The sequence below is a fragment of the Tachyglossus aculeatus genome, chromosome 2 (genome assembly GCF_015852505.1).
Source record: "Tachyglossus aculeatus isolate mTacAcu1 chromosome 2, mTacAcu1.pri, whole genome shotgun sequence".
Classification (NCBI taxonomy): Eukaryota; Metazoa; Chordata; class Mammalia; order Monotremata; family Tachyglossidae; genus Tachyglossus; species Tachyglossus aculeatus.
The window spans coordinates 106,051,451-106,077,099 of record NC_052067.1 but is presented as its reverse complement, the minus strand read 5'-3'; the positions used below and the strand labels follow the sequence as shown (position 1 = coordinate 106,077,099).

At 44.2% G+C, this 25,649-nt stretch overlaps 1 protein-coding gene across 2 annotated transcripts; it reads right to left on the bottom strand.

The window, feature by feature from the left end:
- Window positions 1–1,313: 1,313 nt before the first annotated feature.
- Window positions 1,314–22,653, bottom strand: MFSD9 (major facilitator superfamily domain containing 9). Of its 2 annotated transcripts, XM_038739965.1 has the most exons (6): window positions 22,622–22,653; window positions 14,538–14,625; window positions 12,114–12,157; window positions 10,051–10,180; window positions 5,310–5,519; window positions 1,314–3,992 (listed from the first exon to the last, which is right to left on the bottom strand). In XM_038739965.1, the coding sequence occupies exons 1-6, from the start codon at window positions 22,622–22,624 to the stop codon at window positions 3,220–3,222; spliced, it is 1,248 nt and encodes a 415-aa protein (XP_038595893.1). In that variant the 5' UTR covers window positions 22,625–22,653; the 3' UTR covers window positions 1,314–3,219. The 2 variants fall into 2 exon arrangements, with proteins under 2 accessions (XP_038595893.1, XP_038595903.1); XM_038739975.1 differs by lacking the exon at window positions 22,622–22,653 and having other exon boundaries at window positions 12,114–12,272; window positions 14,538–14,608.
- Window positions 22,654–25,649: the final 2,996 nt, after the last annotated feature.

Here is a 25,649-nt window from a genome sequence, read left to right as displayed (position 1 = left end):
GATTCCAAACAAAAAGAAATGCATTTTCAAACAACCCATGAGAAACATGGAATTTATTACTACTGGATGATTTGCAGGCCCAAAACATCAGCTGGTGCTAGGAAAGCTTGAGGATGGATGTCAGTGAAGGCACCCATCACAAAGTTCCCCTATGCATTCCACGACTACTCTCAGGATTCTTGGCAGGAGGAATCAATGGTCTGATTCAGTAATCACACTGATTGAGTTCTTAATAGATAACTTGTGGGTTCTCTTTCTCTTGTATGGAATTTCACCTTGGATATTTAGGTTTTACAGCTTGATATTAATTTTTGATCCAGAAGTACCCATGATGAAATGAGTCACTTTACTTTCATGCAGTGGCTTTAATTGGGTTAATCCTGAGGGGGAATCTTACCTTTTCTAAAGGGAGAATATATGAGGGAGTGTTTGCGCCAAAATGGCCCATGAAAATTGGGAGTTAGCTAATGGTGAGCTTCAATCAGTAGTAATGGGAGTCACATTGCTCTGAGGGAGTGAGGAAGAGAGCAGAGCAATTAAATATTTACAGTGTGATTCCCTTACATCATTTTCAACTAGTATATTTCCCTCCCACCCTCTGAAAACATGCTTCGACAGTTTCCTGTGATCAGGATCTGCCAAGTGCATAATCTTTTTGCAACTCAATTATGAAACCCCTAGTTTTCCTCTGCCTCATATTGTAAAGCACCAGTTGGGGTGAAAAAAAACAAGATAAATAATCTGTGTTCAATGTGAAACAGCTTGGGATCAGTGATCAGTGATTCCATTTGCTATTACTGTACTTGGATGATTTTCAACCTAAAATTTCTGCAGAGGGATATTAATCTAATATCAATATCATTACTTATTAATTAGGGAAAAAATAAGGAACCCATATATCTCGCTTGTACAAAACAAAGAGCACCTGAGCGTGAGTGTATTAACTTGATCCAAATTTTGGGGTCTCCTCAATTCTACCCATGAGTAACTGTGCCCCCATGATTACGGACTTCGGTGATATAAACTAACAAGGTTGGGCTTGTAAGCTCCTTGTGGGCAGAGATCATCTAGACCTAGTCTTTTGTACTGTACTCTCCCAAGTGCTTAGTACACTGCTCTGTGCAAAGTAAGTACAAAGTAGAGAAGAAGCGTGGCTCAGTGGAAAGACCATGGGCTTTGGAGTCAGAAGTCATGGGTTCAAACCCCAGCTCTGCCAATTGTCAGCTGTGTGACTTTGGGCACGTCTCTGTGCCTCAGTACCTCATCTGTAAAATGGGGATTAAGACCGCAACCTGATCACCTTGTAACCTCCCCAGCACTTAGAACAGTGCTTTGCACATAGTAAGCACTTAATAAATAAAAAAAGTGCTCAATACCACTGATTGGCAGATTGATTGGGAAGATATGCAAATAGATTCTTCCTGGGCCTTAAAAAGTATGTGAATACAGGCAGTCGGTCCCAAGTGGGAGATGAGCATGTTACAAGGTTTATGGAACTCAATCCTGAAGTTCTCCTGTCTCAGGCAGGGTGAATAACCCCTGGACAAAGTTTCATCTGACTCCAGAACTCTGCGCTAGCCTACAGTCCCCACATTGTTCTTTATTACTGGAAACAAACAAACTCAATAGATTTCTCTTTCCATTGGGATTGATTGGATTTAAAGCCTATTATCTCCCACCTACTTTGTACTCAATCATATTTCAAGAGCGCTTACTGTGTGCAGAGCACCGCATTAAGTGCTTGGGAGAGTATAACAGAGTTGGTAGACATGTTCTCCGCCAACAAGGCACTTACAGCCTACAGGACTATAAATGTAAATGTGGAAGTCTTGCAAATAGGAAATGAGATACCAGTGTCAAAGTCGGGAAAGGCTTCTATAATCTTTACTCTTTGTATCGGCATTGTTAAAAGTCGAAAAACAATTAAGCATTACTGTGCAAATCTGCACCTTTGCTGTCATCTTTGATCCTCATCACACCTTCTCCCTCATTCTACTGATGCTAAATTCTCCCAGTATGGCTCAAAAAATATTTACTAGATTCAGCTCATTCCTCTTCCTCCAAACTACCTCATTTTAAGCTCTCATATTTATGGCTAGACTACTTAATGAACACCAGCCTCCTCAATGACCTCCCTGCCTCCAGCCTCTCCCTGCTCCAACAATAATGAATAAACATTGTTGCCTGGATAACCTTCCTAAAACATTACTCGGCACACATCATTCCCCACCTTCAAACCCTCCAGTTGGCTACCTATTTCCCCTTGGCATGAAACAGAAACTGGTGGACAACTTCAAAACATTCTCATTTTACATACTGGTTCTTTGCATGCAATCTTTGCTCCTCCTGATCTCACCTTCTAAATCTACCTCACTTTTGACTCTCCCATCTCTGACGACATGCTCGCCTTTGGTCCTTCAGCCTGAAAATCCCTCTCATTTTCCCAATCCTATGTGTATGTAATTTTTTTCCTGTCAGCCTCCCCCTTAACTTTTAAGTTGCAGGGAATGTGTGCTTTGCTGCCGGTGTACTCTCCCAAGAGCTCAGCACAGTGCTCTGCACTCAGTACAAATTCAATCAAGGATCAAAAATACATATCTTTAGCTGACAAGATTCAATTAATCGTTTTTTTCAAAAACATTTTTGTACCTAGACAAAATGACATTTGGTCCAAGCAGAAGCTACTTCAACTTCTGTGATTCCCAAGCAGACAAGGCATTTCTGAAACCAGCACCCGATTCCCCAGACAAAACCGTTCACTGTATTGTTCTTTTGGGTGGGACCTGTGATTTACCAATCTGTCCCAGCCACTCGAAGCTCTATTAAAGTGCAACTTATGTCCCATCAGTGGTCTATTCCTTTCTCCACTCCACACGGAGAATCCAATTCTTCTACAGCCACCCCCGTTTACCGGGATCTTATTTCCTGGTAAAATTTCAACCTCAGCAGCATGCATGGAAGGAAAAATTTTCTAGGCTGATCCTGATCCTGATCTCATCCTGGCTTTTCTGGAAGAAGTCTTAACTCCAATCATCAACATTCTTGCTTTGACTTCTGACCCCACTGCAATCAACTCAGCAGAGCCCTCGGGGCCCAGTGGGAAACCGAGCGAGGCACTACACTCTCCAATGGACCATCTATTCCTAGAGCACCTACGGAGCCCTGGTTTCCCGTGTGTTTCTCTTACTCCCGCACATGGCGGTCCCAATGGAACCGGCTCTAATCCCGTTTCACCTTGGCCCCGTAGCGGGGTCTGTTGGCCACCATTACCAGGATGGCGACGAACGCTAGCGCTACGCCCAGACCAGGAGGACCACGAGGACTGAACTCTTGGGCGATTCCCGAGAGGAGCGGGGTGACTATGCGGCCGATGGCCGTCACGGACTGGCCCACGCCAATCAGGGTGCCGCTGGCTTGGGGCCCTCCGACGGCCAGCTGTAGGTCTGTGATGCAGGTCCTGCCTATCGCGGTTGAGAAAGCCAAGACGGTAGAGGCAAAAACTACGCCCCAAATGCTGACTGTGGTCGAGTACAGCAGCAGCAGCCCGGATGTGAGCATGCTGGAATGGAGCAGGATGGCATACATGTCCTGCTTGTAGAGTCGTGTCACCGGGCCCAGGGTGAAACCGGCAAGGGCTCCCAGGGCACTGCGGTAACTTATGAGGTAGCCAGTCACCTTGGGTTTGACCCCAAATCGTTCCTCAATGGCCAGAACAAAATTGCTGTGGTACAACATGACCACCACGGACATCAGCAAGCGCATGAGGAAGATGTCCCACATCTCAGAGAAAACCAAGGTCTTGGTGTTCCTCAAAATGGATGTTGCTTGAGCCCATGGGCTTGGACAAGGAGTGGGCTCGGTAGGCACCGGAGAAACCTGCTGTTGGCACTTCGCCTTTTCCGCAACCATCTGCATCTGGGTGTTGCTGGTTTGCAGACCCTTCTTGGCATAGCCCAGATCAGCTTCACTCCATGGAGATATCCAGACGAGCCCTGCAAATACAATTTGGTCCAACCAATGAAATGCACTTGACGCATTTGCTGATGCTTAACTAGTCATTCCACTTATTAAATTACGCTCATCTGCAAAGGGCAAAGACATCGACATATATTAAGCTGTGAAATATACAAAAACTACACAGACTCAGTGAATGAATTCTAAGTTCATAGCCAATTCAATTCAGAGAAAACTCACCGTGGGAGGAATAATAATAATAATCAATACTTACACTTATTATTATTACTATCATTATTAACATTATTATCACGGCATCTGGTAAGCACCTACTATGTGCCAAGCACTGAACAAAGGACTGGGGAAGATCCAAGAAAGGGATTAAAAGTTTTATAAGGTCTGTTCCCCCTCCGCCATACCGTTATTTGCTTTTTAAAATGTTTTTCAAGCATTTGAAGGAAGAAATAGGGTTTGGGGAGGAATGTAGAAGACTACAAATCATTCAGTGAGATGTGAAAGAGACCATCCGATTGGGGGCAGGAAGAAATGTGGCATGGCCATAGAGTGAAGGAAATCAAAAACAAAATGGTTAGATAAAATGGCTAAAAGGGGAAAAAATGAAATGTCTACAAAGTCTAAAGGAGGGTGAGTGCCCAGGGAGCAGCCTAGTGCAGCACTGGAGAATCTGGAAAAGAGGAACAATGGGAATTATGATATCTTACATAAACAGCTGGTGGGCACAGCACAGTGAGGAGTTGAACAGGGGGGCAGAGAAAATAACTACAATCAATCAATCAATCAATCGTATTTATTGAGCGCTTACTTAAGCGCTTGGGAAGTACAAGTTGGCAACATATAGAGACAGTCCCTACCCAACAGTGGGCTCACAGTCTAAATGGGGGAGACAGAGAACAAAACCAAACGTACTGACGAAATAAAATAAATAGAATAGATATGTACAGGTAAAATAAATAAATAAATAAATAAGTACAATAAGTACAATAAATAACTACAAGCAAACTTCTGCTCAAGGATAGAGCAAGCCAATGACTGAGTCATGATTAGCATCAACAACCTACCACTTAGTACCCACCTGATAGCCCTTCCCTTGTAACAAGAGGGGTGGGGGTGGGGGGGGGGGGGGGGTGTGTGTGTGTGTGTGTGTGTGTGTGTGTGTGTGTGTGTGTGTGTGTGTGTGTGTATTGGGGTGGTGGGCAGAGAAGTGGGAGAGAAACAAACATTTCTTACAGGACTTCCTAAATCTGATATTCACACTTGAATTACCACTCCATTCAAACTAAAGTGAAATGCAGGAATGCACAAATGTAAAGGAATGTTTCTGAAGAGTAACTTACCGGCATTCAGAATGAAAATGGAAAAACAGATGAAGGACGTTAGGTAAAATCCTCCCTCTAGCTCAGTAAGGTATCCACCGACCACAGGTCCCAGGATGAAGCCCATGCTTGAGGCCGCATTAAACCGCCCTATGATCAAGGGGCGTTCTCTTTCAGAAACCAGATCTGAAAGCAGGGCTCTGGAGATGGAGAGAGTGTGTTTGAAAATGCCTGCAAGTTAACATGGAAACAAGGTTTAGTGTCCAAATCTGGTCAGATTTTTGATGCTGCATATGATCTGGCACAACAAGAACACTATTTATCTGTTTATTAAAAACTGAATGCAGTCTACCAATGGTATTTATTGATCACTTATGTGCAGAGCCCCGTACTGAGAAGAGTACAATGGAGTTGGCAGATAAGATCCCTGTCCTCAAGGAGCTTCCATGTCAACCAACCAGTATCTGAATTTGTGGCTCTGGGTTCATACGGGGAAACGCAATATTGTTATATACTTGGCGGATATTCGGATGAGTAGTTATGACACCCTACCCCTCAAAAGAGTCCAGCATACTGGTGATCCTATATGCTACAAAAACGGATTTGTTTGCCTGTGCAAATTGTGAGTTTCTATTTGGTTTGTTCTAGAAACTTTGGGACATATCTTTAAAAATGTATTTTCAGTAAACATTCTCTAGGATATATTTTCCCAAGAAAAAGGTCAACTCAGAGTGCCTGGCATTGAAAGGCCAACAGCCCTATGGAAGAACAATATTTTTTCAGCCAAAAATACGTGGAAGCAAAAGCCATTCTGTTAAGAATACAATAAAAAGGAATTAGTTAATGCTGAACCTACTAATGATTTATAATTAATCAATTTATTGAGCATTTACTATGTGTAGAGCACTATTCTAAGCACTGAGGTAAAAGTGAGGTAAAAGCCATGAACCCTGCTTTCAAGGACTTTACACTCTAATTAGGAAGACATGCAGTCACAAAATGATTTGGTCACGTGCAAAAAAGATGCAACAAGTTGTAACAAGAGAATAGGAACATGGATATGTGAATGAATACATGCTTAAATAATAATAATAATAATAATAATAATTATGGCATTTGTTAAGCACTTACTATGTGCCAAGCACTGTTCTAAGCGCTGGAGTAGATACAAGGTAATCAGGTTGCCCTATGTGGGGCATACAGTCTTAATCTCCATTTTACAGATGAGGTAACTAATGCACAGAGAAGTTAAGTGATTTGCCCAAGGTCACAGAGCAGACAAGTGGCAGAGCAGGGATTAGAACCCACATCCTCTAACTCCCAAGCCCATGCTCTTTCTACTAAGTCACGCTGCAAAGAGTAGAGCATGTGAATGTGTATAAATGTGCTGCAGGTGACTGTGAACAGGTAAGAAATGGTATTCTGGAGGACATGACCTGAGAAGAAAACAATTTCACAGAGAATGTCTCCTTGGGAAGGGATTTCAAGAGAACTAGTTGGCTGGCATTCCTAAATTTAGTTTCAAAATGGCTCTCCTGTGCAGGAAAAACAAAGCATATTAGATCATGCCAATGTGAAGGGTGTTTTTAGAAAATCAAAGTGTTCCCATGCTGGCTCACATTGGAGCTTCTGTGATATAATTAATTGTACAATTCAGAGAGCCCCTGGGCCCTGTTTCTGTGCATTTGGAAATGAGAGTTTTAGACTAAACCAAAACAGGGTATCAGTATCTAGCAATGACAAAGGGCCTGTAGCACAGCATTGTGTTCTAGGACCCATGAAAGTAGGGCAGGTTCTCCCCAGGTGGAAGGAAGGCACTTTTGGAAGCCATAGGGATTCTTTCAGAGCAAGGAGCCATTTAGAAACTTATTGATTCCAGGGTTTGAAAGGTCTACCGGGCAGAAAAATTCCTTGTCCAATGATGATGGTGCTGGCCAGTTTTTAAAATGCTTTAAATCAGGACAGTTAATGGACCAAGAACCTAATTTTACTCCATAATGCAGGGGGGAAGGAGTTGGCAAAGGGACTCCTAGGGTGGTCAGGGAACACGTCTACTAACTCTGTTGTACTGTAATCACCCAAGTGCTTAGTACAGAGCTCTGCACATAGTGAGTGCTCAATGAATACCATTGATTGATGTGCAGAGGATATGCAGACAGACAGAGAGGGTGCATTGCTCTGAGGACTTCCAGGAAAACAGAGGGTATTTAAGGAGTAGGGAGATGTACAGATAGAGGATTTACTCAGAGTGTAGCTATTTCAAATCTTGCCTGATGGCTATACTTCAGGAGACTCCTTTGTTAAAATGACCTGTAACTTTTTCCTCTTTGCAACAGCTTGTGACTTCCTATGAGGCCATGGCTGGAGAGAGGAGGATGCTGGACTACATACTACTACAACTAATAATGATGGTATTTGTTAAGCGCTTACTATATGCCAGGCACTGTATTGAGTGCTGGGATGGATATAAGCTTCTGTCTTTCGTGAGGTCCAGGAGTACTAGAAACCTCAGGGTGTGCAGTGACCAGACGACCAACAGTGCAATGTTCACTGGTTCTTTATGCTCCCTGTCCAGATCAGGGGCACTCTTGTAGCTAACACTACATTTCTGAATTGTTAGCCATTTATTTTTTTAATCTGTTGTGTGACTAGCTTCTTCGGTATATTTTTCTTGCTCTTTGCTTGTCCCCAAACATATCTCTAAACTGTCCTTCACTCTCTACTCTCTGTTTCGACCCACAGCTCTCCCCTTGCCCAGAGAGCCTTCTGCCCTCAGCTTCTCCATCAAAATGTCACCTCTTCTAGGGAACATTCCCTAATTAAATTTCCTTTCTCAGTCAGGCCCTCTTGTCAGCCTCATAAGCACTCAGATATTTAATAATAATAATAGTAGTAATAATAATAATAATAATAACTGTGGTATTTTTAAGCGCTTATTATGTATCAGTACTGTACCGAAGTGCTGGGGTCAGTACAAGCAAATTGGATTGGTCACAGTCCCTGTCCCACATAGGATTCACTGTCTTAATCCGCAGTTTACAGATGAGATATCTGAAGCACAGAGAAGTGAAGTGACTTGCCCAAGGTCACAAAACAGACAAGTGATGGATCCGGGATTAGAACTCAGGTCCTTCTAACTCCCAGGCTCGTATTCTATCCACTAGACTACACTGCTCTAAGTGAAGGAGGAAGACACAAAATAATTTACAGGGAGGAAGAAAAATTAAATGAAAGAGAGAAAAGGTGAGTAAATAAGCGCATTAGTTGCATGAAAATTGATGTTGACAGAAATGCTACTGGTGGTGATGAGTGGTGATGACGACGATGAAGATGATGATGTTGAGGAAAACAGTGTCTTTGGAGTTTGCTGTTGAGAAGCAGCATGGCCCACTGGAAAGAACATAGGTCTTGAAATCAGGGGACCTGGGTTCTAATCTCAGCTGTGCTGTCTGCTGTTTGACCTTGGGCAGTCACTTAACTTCTGTATGCCTCAGTTACCTCATCTGCAAAATGGGAATTAATACTGGGAGCCCCAACTGGGATATGGATGTACCCAATCCACATGTATCTGGCACATAGTAAGCTCTTAACAAAAAAAGACTAGAGGCAGAAGAAATGAGTACGGTACCTAATATATTCATCAATTTATGATGTCTCTTCCAAAATACCGTTCAATGTTTGAGGACAGGTATCATTTTCTCCTTTTAATGTTTCCCAGTATCCTGTACAATGGGCATTCAAATACAGCTGATACTGATAATTCTACAATCAGTTCTTCTAAAGAGTGTGATTTCACTCTGCTGTTAGAGTAGAGCACGAGAAGCAACGTGGCCAATGGAAAGGGCAGAGGCCTCGGAGTCGGAGAACGTGGGTTCTAATCCCGGATCTGCCAAAATCTTGCTGTGTGATACTGGGCAAGTCAGTTACCTTCTCTGTGCCTCAGTTCTCCTGTTCTCCCTCCTACTTTAGACTGTGAGCCCCATGCAGGACAGGGACTGTGTCCAACCTAATTCACTTGTATCTATCCCAACCCTTAGAACAGTGTTTGACACACAGTAAGCGCTTAACAAATACCATTTTTAAGAAAGGCTATGGAGGAATTAGGGAACACCCTTGAGGTCAAGGATTGTGTCTATCAACTCCACTGTACTTTACTCTCTCAAACACTTAGTACGGTGCTCAGCACACAGTAAGGGCTCAAATACCATTAATTGGTTGATTTTTCCCCATGAAGCACACCTGCTTAGATGCAATGCAATGTCATGTTAGAAGAGTTTTGCACACTCAAACCGCATGAGTTAAAGTGTGAGTATGTTTTAGTACAGGAATATCTACTGGGAAATAACAGGAATGGAAACTCTGAACTTAAGCATGCATCTATTACCTTCTGCCTACACCGAGATCTGTCCTGGGGAAGAAAACAAAGACGAAAATGCAACTCGATCAAACAGTCGTTCAGTGGCACTTAATGAGTGCTTACAGTGGGCAGAGCACTTTCATAAGCCACCCAAATATGGTGACAGTAGCTTGCACGTTGCCACAATCCCAGAATTATATCTAACTACAGAATGATGGAAAAGCATTCTGCTCCTTGAAAAGTGAACATCTCCAGAGATTGCCTGAAACTTGCTCAAATAATTCATCCAGTGAACTAAGTAGTGACGTGACGGTAGAGCACAGCTTCCTCACCTGCAGCAGGAAGTCAAGTTCATCTAACTGACAGATGATTTATTGCAATAGACACGGTTATGCATTTACTCACCCACAGGGATCCTAGAGATGGCCACTAAGATTATACTGGTAGATAGGCCCAGGAGAAAATAGCCCAGGGCACTGAACAGGATACACACCAGCAGGGAATGCTGTCGTCCTGAAACATCACTCCAGCAGCCCTGGGAAAAGCACGGAAACATGCACTGTGGTTACTCACTCCTGAGTGATGGTAAAAACAAACTGTTATTTTCCAGAAACTGCATGAAATGGCTATTCTTTGCTCAGTGTTTAGGGGTGGTATTTAAGAAATTCATTCATTCAATCATATTTGAGTGCTTACTGTGTGCAGAGCACTGTACTAAGTGCTTGGGAAGTACAAATCAGCAACATAAGAAGTGCTTATTATGTGCCATGCACTGTACTTAGTGCTGGGCTTGATACAAGATAATTAGGTTGGCCTAAAGGGCCAACAAGGGCCAACTGTCCCACATGGGGTGCGGTCAAGTAAGAAGGAGAAGCATCTGCAATCTATTGTAAATTACAAACAATGCTGAGGTAAATTCCCTAAGTTTTCCCACTACTCTGCTACCCCTTCCTTGTCTTTCTCCTACTTCCCTGCTGTTTCTCAGTAGTAAGTCTCCAGCCTAACCTCAAAATCCATTCCACCTACCTGCGCCTGACCTGATCCGTTCTCACCACCTATATGCATCTGCTCCCAATCTTCTTTTTTAATGGTAATTGTTAAGCACTTACTATGTGCCAGTCACTTTACTTCTCCCTCACTGCTATTTGCAACTTCTCACTCTCTTTTGCCTCCCTCACTTGTACCTTCAAACATGCCCAAGTCTCCACATTAGAAAGAAGTCCTCTTTCAATTCCACAGCCCTTCCAATCATTACCCCATCTTCTCCTTCCCTTCCTAGCCCAACTCCTTGAATGGAATTGCTTACACCTGTTGCCTTCTCTTCCCCTCCATCAGCTCTCTTCTTAACCCACTACAGGCTTTCTTTTGATCTCAACTCCACGGAGACTGCACTCTTTCAAGTCACCAGTTACCTCCTATAGCCAAATTCAATGGGCTTTCTTCTGTCCTAATCCTCCACGACCTCTCAGTTGCCTTTCACATTGTGGATAACTCCCTCCTCCTTGAAATATTTTTAGGCCTTGGTTTTACTGACACAGAACTACTTTCCTCTGACTGCTTCTTAGTTTTTTCCTTGGCTCCTCTTCTACCTATCATGCTCCTACCTCAGCTTGAAACCCCTGCCTTCTTTCCTTAATCCTTCTCTCCCTCCCCAAATCTGACATATTCAAAGTCCTCCTAAAAACCCATCTCTTCTAACTTGCCTTCCCCAAAATCAGCATCCCAAATTATTGAAACCCACCAGCCATTTCCAGCACTAAGGTATTTATTTCTACATTTACTCAACTGTATATTCATTTCTTTATTTTGATTGCTGTGTTTGCAAATACTTTTATGTTTGTTACATCTGTCTCCTGTTAATTGAATTAAAGTGGGAATGTGTCACTTGGCTGGTATGTACTTCCCAAGTGCTTAGCACAGTGCACTGTACCCAGTGGACACTCAATAAATGCTACACTACTATTGGGGTGTGTTTCTGTGATGTCAGTGGTGTGCTTGCAATGCTTGCTTTTTTTATGGCCCAGCTTCATCTGCTGTTCACTAGAGATAATACATATTTACCTCACAGGCTATATATGAAGGGAGTCTTTGGAAGAAATGTGGACAGTAAGGATGAAGATAAAAACTGCAATAACTCTTGCCCAAAAGATTTTTAACCACTTTCAAAGATCATCAGACTGGTTGATGTACTTTCCCAAGTGCTTAGTATAGTGCTCTGCACACAGTAAGCACTCAACAAATACCACTGATTGTTTGATCCTCCGTCTCCAGGAAAAACAGCATCTATTAATTCATCACAAAAGCAAGGAAAATAGAAGAGGTATCCCGATGGGCATAGAACGGGTATGGAAGGACAGGTTCTCTGTCATTTCTGTAGCTCCAAAATGGCCATCTGTTTTTCAGACTTATGTAGAACAGACTCATAGATGTGGTTTTAAGATGCCTAGCACATCAAAAAATCAACTTACCACAACTGTGCTGGAAAAGAGCTGGAGAGCACCATAAAGAGATCCTAAAGTAAAAATGTGAAACATACAATATTTCAAATAAGACTGCACGTATTGTGAAAGTGACAACAGTGAATGAACAAACTTGAAAGGGTCGACAGAAAACACACCACAAAGGAGCTAAGAAAAAAGAAAAATCAAAGAAAAGTAGAAGAGAAAAACAGACATTAGTATTATGGTATGTATTAAGTGCTTCCTATGTGCTAAACTCTGGGGAAGCAACAAGATAACTGGCTTGGAAACGCTGTTCCTCTAAATACTCTCCCAAGTGCTTAGTACAGAACTCTCACGCTGTAAGTGCTCAATGAATAAGACTGAGTGATTGACTGACATTTCAGAAAAATGATCCGGGCAACATAGTGACTTATGGACTACTGAGGGAAGAGGCAGGAGGCAGAAAGGTCTGTGAGGAGACTAATGCAGCAGTCAAGCACAGATATGACCAGATCCTGAAACAGAGTGGTACCTGTTTGGATAGAGACAAAGCGATGGATCCCAGAATTGTTGTAGATAATGAATGGATAAGATTTAGAAACTGACAACGTGAGGGTTAAACGAGAGGGAGGAGTCAAGGATACTGCTAAGGTTGTGGACCTGAAAGACAAGGAGGATGGTGGTGGTGTCAACTAATCGGAAAGTGAGGTGGAGAACCTGAAGCCAATGTAAGGAGCATTGGCTTGATTCAGAGGGAAAGAGTGACCTTTGGAGGATTTTGACGAGTGGTTTGGAGTGTGAAAAATGATGTTGCAGAGACGATGAATTGTGCAGCAGAATGGAGTACTGAATGAAAGAGAGAAAGCCCAGGGAGACCACTGAAAGAGGATGATGTGATAGTCTTTCATATGACCAGAGATAGGCCCGGGAGTCTGGTGGAGAGGAAGGGGTAACCCAGATTTTAGAGAATAAATCTGCATAATTTAGCAGTTGACTCTATGTGGCACCTGAAAGGAAGTGAGAAGTTAAAGATGATGCCAAGGTTGTGGGCTTCTGGAACAGGTAGGCTAGTAGTGATAGTGATAAAAGCGCTTAGTACAGTGCTCTGCACATAGTAAGCGCTCAATAAATACGATTGATTGATTGATTGATTGATAAAGATAGGTAATTTAGGAGAGATGAAGTGCTTTTGGGAGGGATGTTATCAACTTCAGTTTTTGACATTTAAGTTTGAGGTGGAGGGGAAGTGTTCAAGGGGATATGTTTCAGGTGGATATCCTAGAGGCTGGAAATGTGGGATATGTGCATTAAGTGAGAGGTTAGAGCAGGAGATGTCTATTCTGGAGACATCTGCTATAAAGATAGTAGTTACAGCTACGAGAAGGTAAGCTTCTCTTAAGAGTGAGTGCAGCAGAGTGAGAAGAACAAGAGACCCAAATGAGAGACCACAGTTAGGAAATGAGAGGTGGAAGAGCCAGTGAATGAAACCGAGAAAAAGTGGTCAGTGGGGAAGACCTGTTCAGCGAGGATGAGGTCTGAAAGGGTCTGGGAAGCAGGGTGGTCTAGTGGAATGAGCATGAGCCTGGGAATCAGAGGATGTGGGTTCTAATCCCAGCTCTGCCACTTGTCTGCTGTATGACCTTGGGCAAGTCACTTACCTTCTCTGGGCCTCAGTTGCCTCATCTGTAAAATGGGGATTAACACTGTGAGCCCTATGTGGGACAGGGACTGTGTCCAACCTGGTTATCTTGTATCTACCCCAGTGCTTAGCGCAGTGCCTGGCACACAGTAAATACTTAAATACCATTTTTAAAAGTTTCAAGGAGGAGGAACTATATAGCCAGTGACAGAGGCAATAAAGATGTTTTAAAAGGATTAGTATGGAGCCGAGCGCATTGGATTTGGTTATGAGGCAAATATCGATAACTTGGAGAACCTAAGCTCAATGGAATGAAGGGGTCAAAAACTAGGTTTTAGAGGGCCACAAAGAGAGTTGGTGCAGAGGAAATGAAAGCAGTAGGTGAAAACAATCTTTCCAGGAGTTTGGATGGAAACAGAAAACAGGGATATGGGAAGATAACTGAAGGACTGAGGGGGGACTTTTCTGTATTGAATAGAGACTTGAGGATGTTTGAAGGCATAGGGGAAAGGGATATTTGATGGCGAGAGGGAGAGTGAAAAAGCATAAACAAGACTGGGTTAGACTAGTGGTTTATCCAGCCCAGTATTCTGCCTTCAACATTAGCATTCAGATGCTTGGAGAACACAGCGATGGTTGCTGTCAGTCATGTCCATCATCATTGTTAGGGCTGGATTCTCTAAAATCCCTAACTTTTCCCTCTCATAGCTCATCATGCACTTAAACCTAAGTTACTACTATGGATTTGCAATCAGGATTAGAGTTCAAAGACACTTGTATTCTCTTTGTTGGCAGCAGAATTCACCACTTACCTACAATTCCAGCAGTGCTTGGGCTCGCTCCAAGAGATTTCATATGGAGATTTAATAAAGGAACTATCATGCTCACACCAAAAAGGTCCTAAAAGAGAACATAAAATCCTTTCAATAACTGAGCTGCATGGTAGCATCCAGAGGCTTTGGGACTAATGATCTCGGATTGCGCATAGTTTTGTTTTGTTTTTTATAATGGTATTTGTTAAAAGTGTTTACTATGTGCCAAGCTTTGTACTAAACATTGGGGTATATACAAAATAATCAGTTTGGACACAGCCCCTGACCCATATGGGGCTCACAGTCTTAATCCCCATTTTACAGATGAGGTAACTGAGAAACAGAGAAGTTAAGTGACTTGCCCAAGGTCATACAGCAGACAGGGATTAGAACCTAGGTCCTCTGAATTCCAGGCTAATGCTCTTTCCACTAGATTATGCTGCTTCTTGTGGTCATCGTCCTTTAAATCCTATTCAGAAATCTCTGGGAGTTAACATGAAAGACCATAGTTTCATCCATGAAATACTCTGGGAACCAGACCTAGTGGTACTGAAAGGAAGAAATTTGCCAGTGATGCTTAAATAATAATAATAATAATAATGACATTTGCTAAGTGTTTACTGTGTGCAAAGCACTGTTCTAAGCACTGAGCGGGGGGGGGGATACAAGGTGATCAGGTTGTCCCACAGTCTTAATCCCCATTTTTGTAACTGAGGCCCAGAGAAGTTAAGTGACTTGCCCAAAGTCACACAGCTAACAAGTGGCAGAGCCAGGATTAGAACCCATGACCTCTGACTCCCAAGACTGTGCTCTTTCCACGGAGCCCCGCTACTTGCAACTGGATCTTACAGTCACTACAAGATGGGAAGATATTTAACTGTATTTCCTTAGTTTCTCTATTTCATCTATGAAAAAGGAATCAGCATGATTCTGGGAAGTTCAATGCTGATGGAATTATTTTTCTAAGTTGAAAAATTGGTTTACAAATGTTCAGAAATGGGAAACATATCCCCATCATCAGGAGAAGCAGCATGGCTTAGTGGAAAGCGCACAGGCCTCGGATTTAGAGGACTTGGGTTCTAATCCCTGCTCTGCCTTTGTCTATTATCATCACTTCTCTGTGCCTCAGTTCCCTCATCTGCAAAACGAGTATTCAATATCTGTCCTCCCTTCTGCTTAGACTGTGAGCACAGTACAGTGCTCTGCACACAGTAAGCGCTCAATAAATACGACTGATTGATCCCCATGTGGGACCTGATTATTTTGTATCAACTTTAGCACTTAGTACGGTGCTTGAAACACAGTAATCGCTTTCAATACATTCTGGTGCAAGCAGGGCATAATAAGTTACTAGAAAGTTGGGAGAGATGTAAATAGGAAAGGTAGTCATGGAGGCGAGGAAAGTTGGCAGTGCTGGATGGTCCAGCCCTAACCATAAGGATAAGAGTCCATAAGGCCAACTAGTATATGGTTCCTCTAAATCCCTGTTTCAATCAACCAATCAATCAATCGTATTTATTGAGCGCTTACTGTGTGCAGAGCACTGTACTAAACGCTTGGGAAGTACAAGTTGGCAACATATAGAGACGGTCCCTACCCAACAGCAGGTTCACAGTCTAGAAGGGGGAGACGGACAACAAAACAAAACATATTAGCAAAATAAAATAAATAGAATAAATATGTACAAGTTAAATAGACTGATAAATATGTACAAACATAAATACATATATACAGGTGCTGTGGGGAGGGGAAGGAGACCATGGGGGGGATGAGACAGCTCAGAGTGTCTCTGCACCACAGAGTATGGTGAGCCCACAACAAGCTGCCTTTTTAATAACTGTTCGTGACCCCATGAACAACAACAAGGAAGAGACTTTGCAAAGCCACTGATGCTCTCTGAGACAGGTGATTGCTGGCCTTCCCTTCAAAGCCCTACTGAGAGCTCACCTCCTCCAGGAGGCCTTCCCAGACTGAGCCCCCTCCTTCCTCTCCCCCTCCTTCCCCTCCCCATCCCTCCGCCTTACCTCTTTCCCCTCCACACAGCACCTGTATATATGTATATATGTTTGTACATATTTATTACTCTATTTTACTTGTACATATTTATTCTATTTATTTTATTTTGTTAATATGTTTTGTTTTGTTGTCTGTCTCCCCCTTCTAGACTGTGAGCCCGCTGTTGGGTAGGGACCGTCTCTATATGTTGCCAACTTGTACTTCCCAAGCGCTTAGTACAGTGCTCTGCACACAGTAAGCGCTCAATAAATGCAACAACATATATTTTTTAAGTGCTTACTATGTGCCAGGCACTGTACTACGTGCTGGAGGCACTGTACTAATCGCAAGCACTGTACTAAGTGCACATACCGCCTGTCTGTGCCAAGAAGACAGGAACAAGTTGGGGGATGTCACAGGCATTTAGTCAGTCGCTCAGTCACATTTATCGAGCACTTTGTGCCTAGCACTGTACTAAGCACTTGGGAAAGTACAATATAACAATACAACAGACACATTCCCTGCCCCCAGTGATTTATTCATTAATTCAATCACATTTATTGAGCGCTTACTGTGTGCAGAGCACTGTACTAAGCGCTTGGGAAGTACAAATCGGCAACATATAGAGACGGTCCCTACCCAACAGCGGGCTCACAGTCTAGAAGAGGGAGGACTTAGCCCCCTTTAGTGGGAAGGTCATGGGCCTGGGGGTCAAGGGACCTGGTTTCTAATCCTGCCTCTGCCACTTGCCCGCCGTGGGACCTTGGGCAAGTCACTTCACTTCTCTGTGCCTCGGTTTCCTCATCTGTCAAATGGGGATTCAATACCTGTTCTCCCTCCCCCGTAGACTGTCCCATGTGGGACGGGGGCTGTGTCCAACCTGATTTTCTTGTATAATACTAATAATTATGGTATTTGTTAAGCGCTTACTATGTGCTCCGTTGTTGGGTAGGGACCATCTCTATATGTTACCGACTTGTACTTCCCCAGTGCTTAGTACAGTGCTCTGCACACAGTAAGCGCTCAATAAATACGACTGAATGAATGAGTGTTCCAGGCACTGTACTAAGCACTGGACTTGTACTAAGTACTCTATCTACCCCAGTGCTTAAGAAATACCACAGTCGTCATTATTTTTAGCGCTTACCGAGAGCCAGGGAAGATACAGTAAAATCAGAATGCAGGTAATCTTGGTCCCACTCAGGACTCACAATTTGGGTTGGAGGAAACTGAGGTACAGGGAAGCCAAGTGACTTGCCCAAGGTCACACGGCAGTCCAGGGGCAGAGCTGGGACTGAAACCCAGATCCCCTAAAAACTAGTGCGGTGCCGTTTCTGCTAAACCATCCCACTAGGCCATAGTGACCAAGAGAAACAGCGTGGCTCAGTGGAAATAGCCCAGGCTTTGGAGTCAGAGGTTATGGGTTCAAATCCCGGCTCTGCCAACTGTCAGCTGTGTGACTTTGGGCAAGTCACTTCACTTCTCTGTGCCTCAGTTACCTCATCTGTAAAATGGGGATTAAAACCGTGAACCCACCGTGGGACAACCTGATCACCTTGTAACCTCCCCGGCGCTTGGAACAGTGCTTTGCACATAGTAAGCGCTTAATAAATGCCATCGTTATTATTATTACAGCAGTGCTTTGCACATAGTAAGCGCTTAACAAATATCATCATTATTATAGTGAGTTATTCATTCAGTCGTATTTATTGAGCACTGTGACTGTGTGCAGAGCACTGTTCTAAGTGCTTCCTTACTAGCCTCATCCAGTCTAGGGAAGCAGCGTGACTCAGTGGAAAGAGCACAGTCTTTGGAGTCAGAGGTCATGGGTTCGAATCCCAGCTCCACCACAAGTCTGCTGTGTGACCTTGGGCAAGTCATTTAACTTCTCTGAGCCTCAGTTCCCTCATCTGTAAAAATGGGGATGAACACCGTGAGCCCCACGTGGGACAACTTGATCACACTGTATCCCCCCCAGCGCTTAGAACAGTGCTTTGCACATAGTAAGCGCTTAACAAATGCCATCATCATTATTATTACTATTATTTAGGGCCGAATCCACCGGTACCGCTGAAGGAAGTTATTCATGAACACGGAGGAGAGAGCGTCCTGCTTTAATGACACCATTCACTGGGTGGTATTTTTGTGTCTAGAGTTAGCAAGTGTCTCCCAGCGCTTAGAACAGTGCTTTGCACATAGTAAGCGCATAACAAATGCCATCATCATCATCAGCCCTCCTGGCCTGAGCCAGATTTGAGGCCCTGAAAGTTTGAGTTCCAGTCTCCACACGATTTTCAGAGATTCGTCGGGTTGGAGCCAACTTACCTCCTTCCCCTCCCCACAGCACCTGTATATATGTATATATGTTTGTACGTATTTATTACTCTATTTATTTATTTTATTTGTACATATTTATTCTATTTATTTTATTTTCTTAATATGTCTTGTTTTGTTGTCTGTCTCCCCCTTCCAGACTGTGAGCCTGCTGTTGGGTAGGGACCGTCTCTATATGTTGCCAACTTGTACTTTCCAAGCGCTTAGTACAGTGCTCTGCACACAGTAAGCGCTCAATAAATATGATTGAATGAATGAACTTGAGATGTTGAAGAGGCAGTCCCCTGCCTCCAGGGAGCCCTCTGGGATTAGAGCAGCCCCGTCAGGTTCTGTTTCAGGGAGTGCTGGAGGAAGAGGTGGCTCAAAGACAGACATTGGGGTTTTTTTATGGTATTTATTAAGCGCTGACTGTAATCTCCCAAGAATTTACTTCAGGACTCTGCATAGGGTAAGCACGAAGTAAATAAGAGAAGCAGCGTGGCTCAGTGGAAAGAGCCCGAGCTTTGGAGTCAGAGGTCATGGGTTCAAATCCCAGCTCCACCAATTGTCAGCTGGGTGACGACTTTGGGCAAGTCACATAACTTCTCTGAGCTTCAGTTACCACCATTTATTTTACTTGTACATATCTATTCTATTTATTTTATTTTGTTAGTATGTTTGGTTTTGTTCTCTGTCTCCCCCTTTTAGACTGTGAGCCCACTGTTGGGTAGGGACTGTCTCTATATGTTGCCAACTTGTACTTCCCAAGCGCTTAGTACAGTCCTCTGCACACAGTAAGTGCTCAATAAATACGATTGATTGATTGATTGACTGATCTGGAAAATGGGGATGAAGACTGAGCCCCCGTGGGACAACCTGATCACCCTGTATCCTCCCCAGCACTCAGAACAGTGCTTTGCACATAGTAAGCGTTTAATAAATGCCATTATTATTATTATTATTACCATTGATTGATGATGATTAAAATGAAAATCTGGGGTTTTTTAACAGTACTTAATAATAATAATACAATTGTGTCAGGTACTATCCTAAGTACTGGGCTAGATACAAGCTAATCAGAATGGACACAGTCCATGTCCCACATGGGGCTCACAGTTTTAATCCCCATTTTACAGATGAGGGAACTGAGGCTTAGAAAAGTGAACTGACTTGCCCGAAGTCACACGGCAGACAAGGGGATTAGAACCCAGGTCCTTTGACACCCAGGCCTGTGTTCTTTCCAGTGGCCACTAATTTCTTCTAATCAAATTTCTCTAATGTAATCGTCTCCCTTCCCTTTGCTCCCCTTCCCTCCTTCTCCTCCTCTCCCCACAACCTCTGGTCTACTGTCTCATGTGTCCTTTGGACACGCCTGTAAGCGTTCATTACAAAATTTCCTTGTAAGCGTTCATTACAACATTTTTCCAAGTAGACACCGGCAAAGTTATAGTGTTCTGCACACAGCAGACATCCAGTAAAGTGCTCTGCACACAGTGAGCACTCAGTACAGTGCTCTGCCACAGCAGGCACTCAAGGAGCAAGCATGGGCCTGGGAATCAGAAAGACTTGGGTTCTAGTCCTTGCTCTGCCACTAGTCTGCTGCGTGACCTTGGGCAAGTCACCTCACTTCCCTGGGCCTCAACTGTACCTCATCTGTGAAATAGGGATTGAGAAGCAGCATGGCTCAGTCCTACTGAGCGCTCACCTCCTCCAGGAGGCCTTCCCAGACTGGGCCCCCTTTTTCCTCTCCTCCTCCCCCTCCCCCCCCGCCTCCTCCTCCTCCCCACAACACCTGTATATATGTTTGTACAGATTTATTACTCTATTTATTTTACATGTACATATTTACTGTTCTATTTATTGTATTAATGATGTGCATCTAGTTTTATTTCTATTTATTCTGATGACTTGACACCTGTCCATGTTTTTTCTTGTTGTCTGTCTCCCCCTTCTAGACTGTGAGCCCGTTGTTGGGTAGGGACCGTCTCTATATGTTGCCAATTTGTACTTCCCAAGCGCTTAGTACAGTGCTCTGCACACAGTAAGCGCTTAATAAATACGAATGAATGAATGAATGAATGAATATAGAGACGGTCCCTACCCAACAGCGGGCTCACAGTCTAGAAGGGGGAGACAGACAACAAAACAAAACATATTAAAAAAATAAAGTAGAATAAAAATGTCCAAGTAAAATAGAGTAATAAATATGTACAAACATATATACATTACCCACTCCTCCCCCTCCCCATCCCCCCCGCCTTACCTCCTTCCCCTCCCCACAGCACCTGTATATATGTATATATGTTTGTACGTATTTATTATTCTATTTATTTTACTTGCACATATTTATTCTATTTATTTCATTTGGTTAATATGTTTCGTTGTCTGTCTCCCCCTTCTAGACTGTGAGCCCGCTGTTGGGTAGGGATCGTCTCTATATGTTGCCAACTTGTACTTCCCAAGTGCTTAATACAGTGCTCCGCACACAGTAAGCGCTCAATAAATACGATTGAATGAATGAATGAATGTATATAGAGACGGTCCCTACCCAACAGCGGGCTCACAGTCTAGAAGGGGGAAACAGAGAACAAAACAAAACATATTAAAAAAATAAATAGAATAAATATGTACAAGTAAAATAGAGTAATAAATATGTACAAACATATATACATATATACAGGTGCTGTGGGGAGGGGAAGGAGGTAAAGCGGGGGTGGTGAGCCCACTCTTCTAGACTGTGAGCCCACCGTTGGGTAGGGACCGTCTCTATACGTTGCCAACTTGTACTTCCCAAGCGCTTAGTAGTGATCTGCACACAGTAAGTGCTCAATAAATACAATTGAATCAATGAATGAACATAGAGACGGTCCCTACCCAACAGCGGGCTCCCAGTCTAGAAGAAGACACAGAACAAAACATATTAAAAAAAAGTAAATAGAATAAATATGTTGAAGTAAAATAGAGTAATAAATATGTACAAACATATATACATATATACAGGTGCTGTGGGGAGGGGAAGGAGGTAAGCCGGTGGGGGGGGGGGGGTGAGCCCACTCTTCTAGACTGTGAGCCCACCGTTGGGTAGGGACCGTCTCTATATGTTGCCAACTTGTACTTCCCAAGCGCTTAGTACAGTGCTCTGCACACAGTAAGCACTCAATAAATACGATTGAATCAATGAATGAACATAGAGACGGTCCCTACCCAACAGCAGGCTCACAGTCTAGAAGGGGGAGACAGACAACAAAACACATTTTCTAAAAAAGTAAATAGAATATGTACCATCATCATCAATCGTATTTATTGAGCGCTTACTATGTGCAGAGCACTGTACTAAGCGCTTGGGAAGTACAAATTGGCAACATACAGAGAAATACGTTCAAAAAATGGGTAGGGACTGTCTCTATATGTTGCCAACTTGTACTTCCCAAGCGCTTAGTACAGCGCTCTGCACACAGTAAGCGCTCAATAAATACGATTGATTGATCGATTGTACTTCCCAAGCGCTTAGTCCAGTGCTCTGCACACAGTAAGCGCTCAATAAATACGATTGATTGATTGATTGATATGCAGGAGCTGTGGGGAGGGGAAGGAGGTAAGGCGGGGTGGGGCCCACTCTTCTAGACTGTGAGCCCACCGTTGGGTAGGGGCCAACTTGTACTTCCCAAGCGCTTAGTACAGTGCTCTGCACACAGTAAGCGCTCAATCAATACGATTGATTGAATGAATGAATGAATGGGGAAGGGGAGGAGGGGAGGGGGAAGGAGGGGACTCACCATGAAGCCCACCAGGTAGAGGCAGAGCAGGGAGCGGGTGGGCTGCTCCTCCTTTTCTCCCCGGAGGCGCCCGGCCTCCATGGGCCGATGAGGAAGCAGAAGCGGCCTGTCTCGGTGCAAAGAGCCCGGGCTTTGGAGTCCAAGGTCATGGGTTCAAATCCCGCCTCCGCCGGCCCACTGTTGGGTAGGGACTGTCCCTATATGTTGCCAGCTTGTACCTCCCAAGCGCTTAGTCCAGTGCTCTGCACACAGTAAGCGCTCAGTAAATACGATTGATTGATTGACTGTCAGCTGGGTGACTTGGGAAAAGTCACTTCGCTTCTCTGGGCCTCATCTGGAAAATGGGGATGAAGAGTGGGAGCCTCCCCCCCCCGGGGGACAACCCCATCAGCTTGTAACCTCCCCGGCGCTCAGAACAGTGCTTTGCACATAGTAGGCGCTTAACAAACGTCACTGTGATGACGGGCCCTGAGGAGGAAGGGCCCTGTCAGCGCTGGCACCGCCCCCACCGCCATGTTGGCCGCCCGCCTCACCCATTATTCATTCAATCCTATTTATTGAGCGCTTACCGTGTGCAGAGCACTGTACTAAGCGCTTCATCATCATCATCATCAGTCGTATTGATTGAGCGCTTAGTGTGTTCAGAGCACTGGACTAAGCGCTTGGGAAGTACAAGTTGGCAACACATAGAGACAGTCCCTACCCAACAGTGGGCTCACAGTCTAAAAGGGGGAGACAGAACAAAACCAAACATACTAACAAAATGAAATGAATAGAATAGATATGTACAAGTAAAATAAATAAATAAATAGAGTACTAAATATGTACAAACATCTATACATCTATACAGGGGCTGTGGGGAAGGGAAGGAGGTAAGATGGGGGGATGGAGAGGGGAACAAGCCGGCAACATATAGAGCCGGTCCCTACCCAACAGTGGGTTCACAGTCTAGAAGGGGGAGACAGACAAGAGAACAAAACATATGAACAGGTGTAGACATCATTCATTCAATCGTACTGAGCAATTACCGTGTTCAATCCTATTTATTGAGTGCTTACTGTGTGCAGAGCACTGGACTAAGCGCTTGGGAAGTACAAGCTGGCAACATATAGAGCCGGTTCCTACCCAACAGTGGGCTCACAGTCTAGAAGGGGGAGACAGACAAGAAAACAAAACATGTGAACAGGTGTCGACATCATTCATTCAATCGTACTGAGCAATTACCGTGTTCAATCCTATTTATTGAGCGCTTACTGTGTGCAGAGCACTGGACTAAGCGCTTGGGAAGTACAAGCTGGTAACATATAGAGCCGGTCCCTACCCAACAACGGGCTCACAGTCCCGAAGGGGGAGACAGACAACAAACAAACCATGTGAACAGGTGTCGACATCATTCATTCAATCGTACTGAGCACTTACTGTGTGCAGAGCACTGTACTAAACGCTTGGGAAGTACAAGCCGGCAACATATAGGGCCGGTCCCTACCCAACAACGGGCTCACAGTCTCGAAGGGGGAGACAGACAACAAAACAAAACATGTGAACAGGTGTCGGCATCATTCAATCAATCGTACTGAGCGCTTACCATGTGCAGAGCACTGGACTAAGCGCTTGGGAACAGATAGAGATGGTCCCTACTCAACAACTGGCTCCCCGTCTAGAAGGGGGAGACAGACAATAAAACATGTAGACAGGTGTCAACAGCGTGGCTCAGTGGAAAGAACCGGGCTTGGGAGTCAGAGGTCATGGGTTCAAATTCCAACCCAGCCAATTGTCAGCTGTGTGACTTTGGACAAGTCACTTCACTTCTCTGTGCCTCAGTTACCTCATCTATAAAATGGGGATGAAGACTGTGAGCCCCCCCACCCCACGTGGGACAATCTGATCACCTTGTAACCTCCCCAGTGCCTAGAACAGTGCTTTGCACATAGTAAGCTTTCAATAAATACCATCATTATTATTCAGCGCTTTGAAGGAGCGTGGCTCAGTGGAAATAGCAAGGGCTTTGCAGTCAGACATCATGGGTTCAAATCCCGGCTCCACCAACTGTCAGCTGTGTCACTTTGAGCAAGTCACTTAACTTCTCTGTGCCTCAGTTACCTCAACTGTAAAATGGGGATTGAAACTGTGAGCCCCCCCATGGAACAACCTGATCACCTTGTAACCTCCCCAGTGCTTAGAACAGTGCTTTGCACATAGTAAGCGCTTAACAAATACCATCATCATTATTATTATTATAAGAACAGTGCTTTGCACATAGTAAGCAGTTAATAAATGCTATTATTATTATTATTATTATAAGGAGCCCAAACCCCTCAGAAATGCTCAGCCCTGAGAAGGACAGGCCCGGCCGGCGCAGGCGTACTAGCGCTGCCCCCGCCGCAGCCATGTTAGCCGCTCGCCTCATTCATCCATTCATTCATTCCTGGACCCCCTCCAGTCTGGCTTCCGTCCCCTACATTCCACGGAAACTGCCCTCTCAAAGGTCACCAATGACCTCCTGCTTGCCAAATCCAACGGCTTCTACTCTATCCTAATCCTCCTCGACCTCTCAGCTGCCTTCTACACTGTGGACCCCCCCCCTTCTCCTCAACACGCTACCTGACCTTGGCTTCACAGACTCCGTTCTCTCCTGGTTCTCCTCTTATCTCTCCGGTAGTTCATTCTCAGTCTCTTTTTCAGGCTCCTCCTCCCCCTACCATCCCCTTACTGTGGGGGTTCTCCAAGGTTCAGTGCTTGGTCCCCTTCTGTTCTCGATCTACACGCACTCCCTTGGTGACCTCATTCGCTCCCACGGCTTCAACTGTCATCTCTACGCTGATGACACCCAGATCTACATCTCTGCCCCTGCTCTCCCCCCCCTCCCTCCAGGCTCGCATCTCCTCCTGCCTTCAGGACATTTCCATCTGGATGTCTGCCTGCCACCTCAAACTCAACATGTCCAAGACTGAACTCCTTGTCTTCCCTCCCAAACCCTGCCCTCTCCCTGACTTTCCCATTATTGTTGATGGCACTACCATCCTTCCCG

Excerpts from the sequence above, each read along its gene's own strand:
- MFSD9 (XM_038739965.1), bottom strand. Across the intron at positions 10,181-12,113 it reads TCTTTTCCAGCACAGTTGTG|GGCTGCTGGAGTGATGTTTC; the intron begins GTAAGTTGATTT and ends TGCTTTTCCCAG. Across the intron at positions 3,993-5,309 it reads CATTTTCATTCTGAATGCCG|GGCTCGTCTGGATATCTCCA; the intron begins GTAAGTTACTCT and ends TTGTATTTGCAG.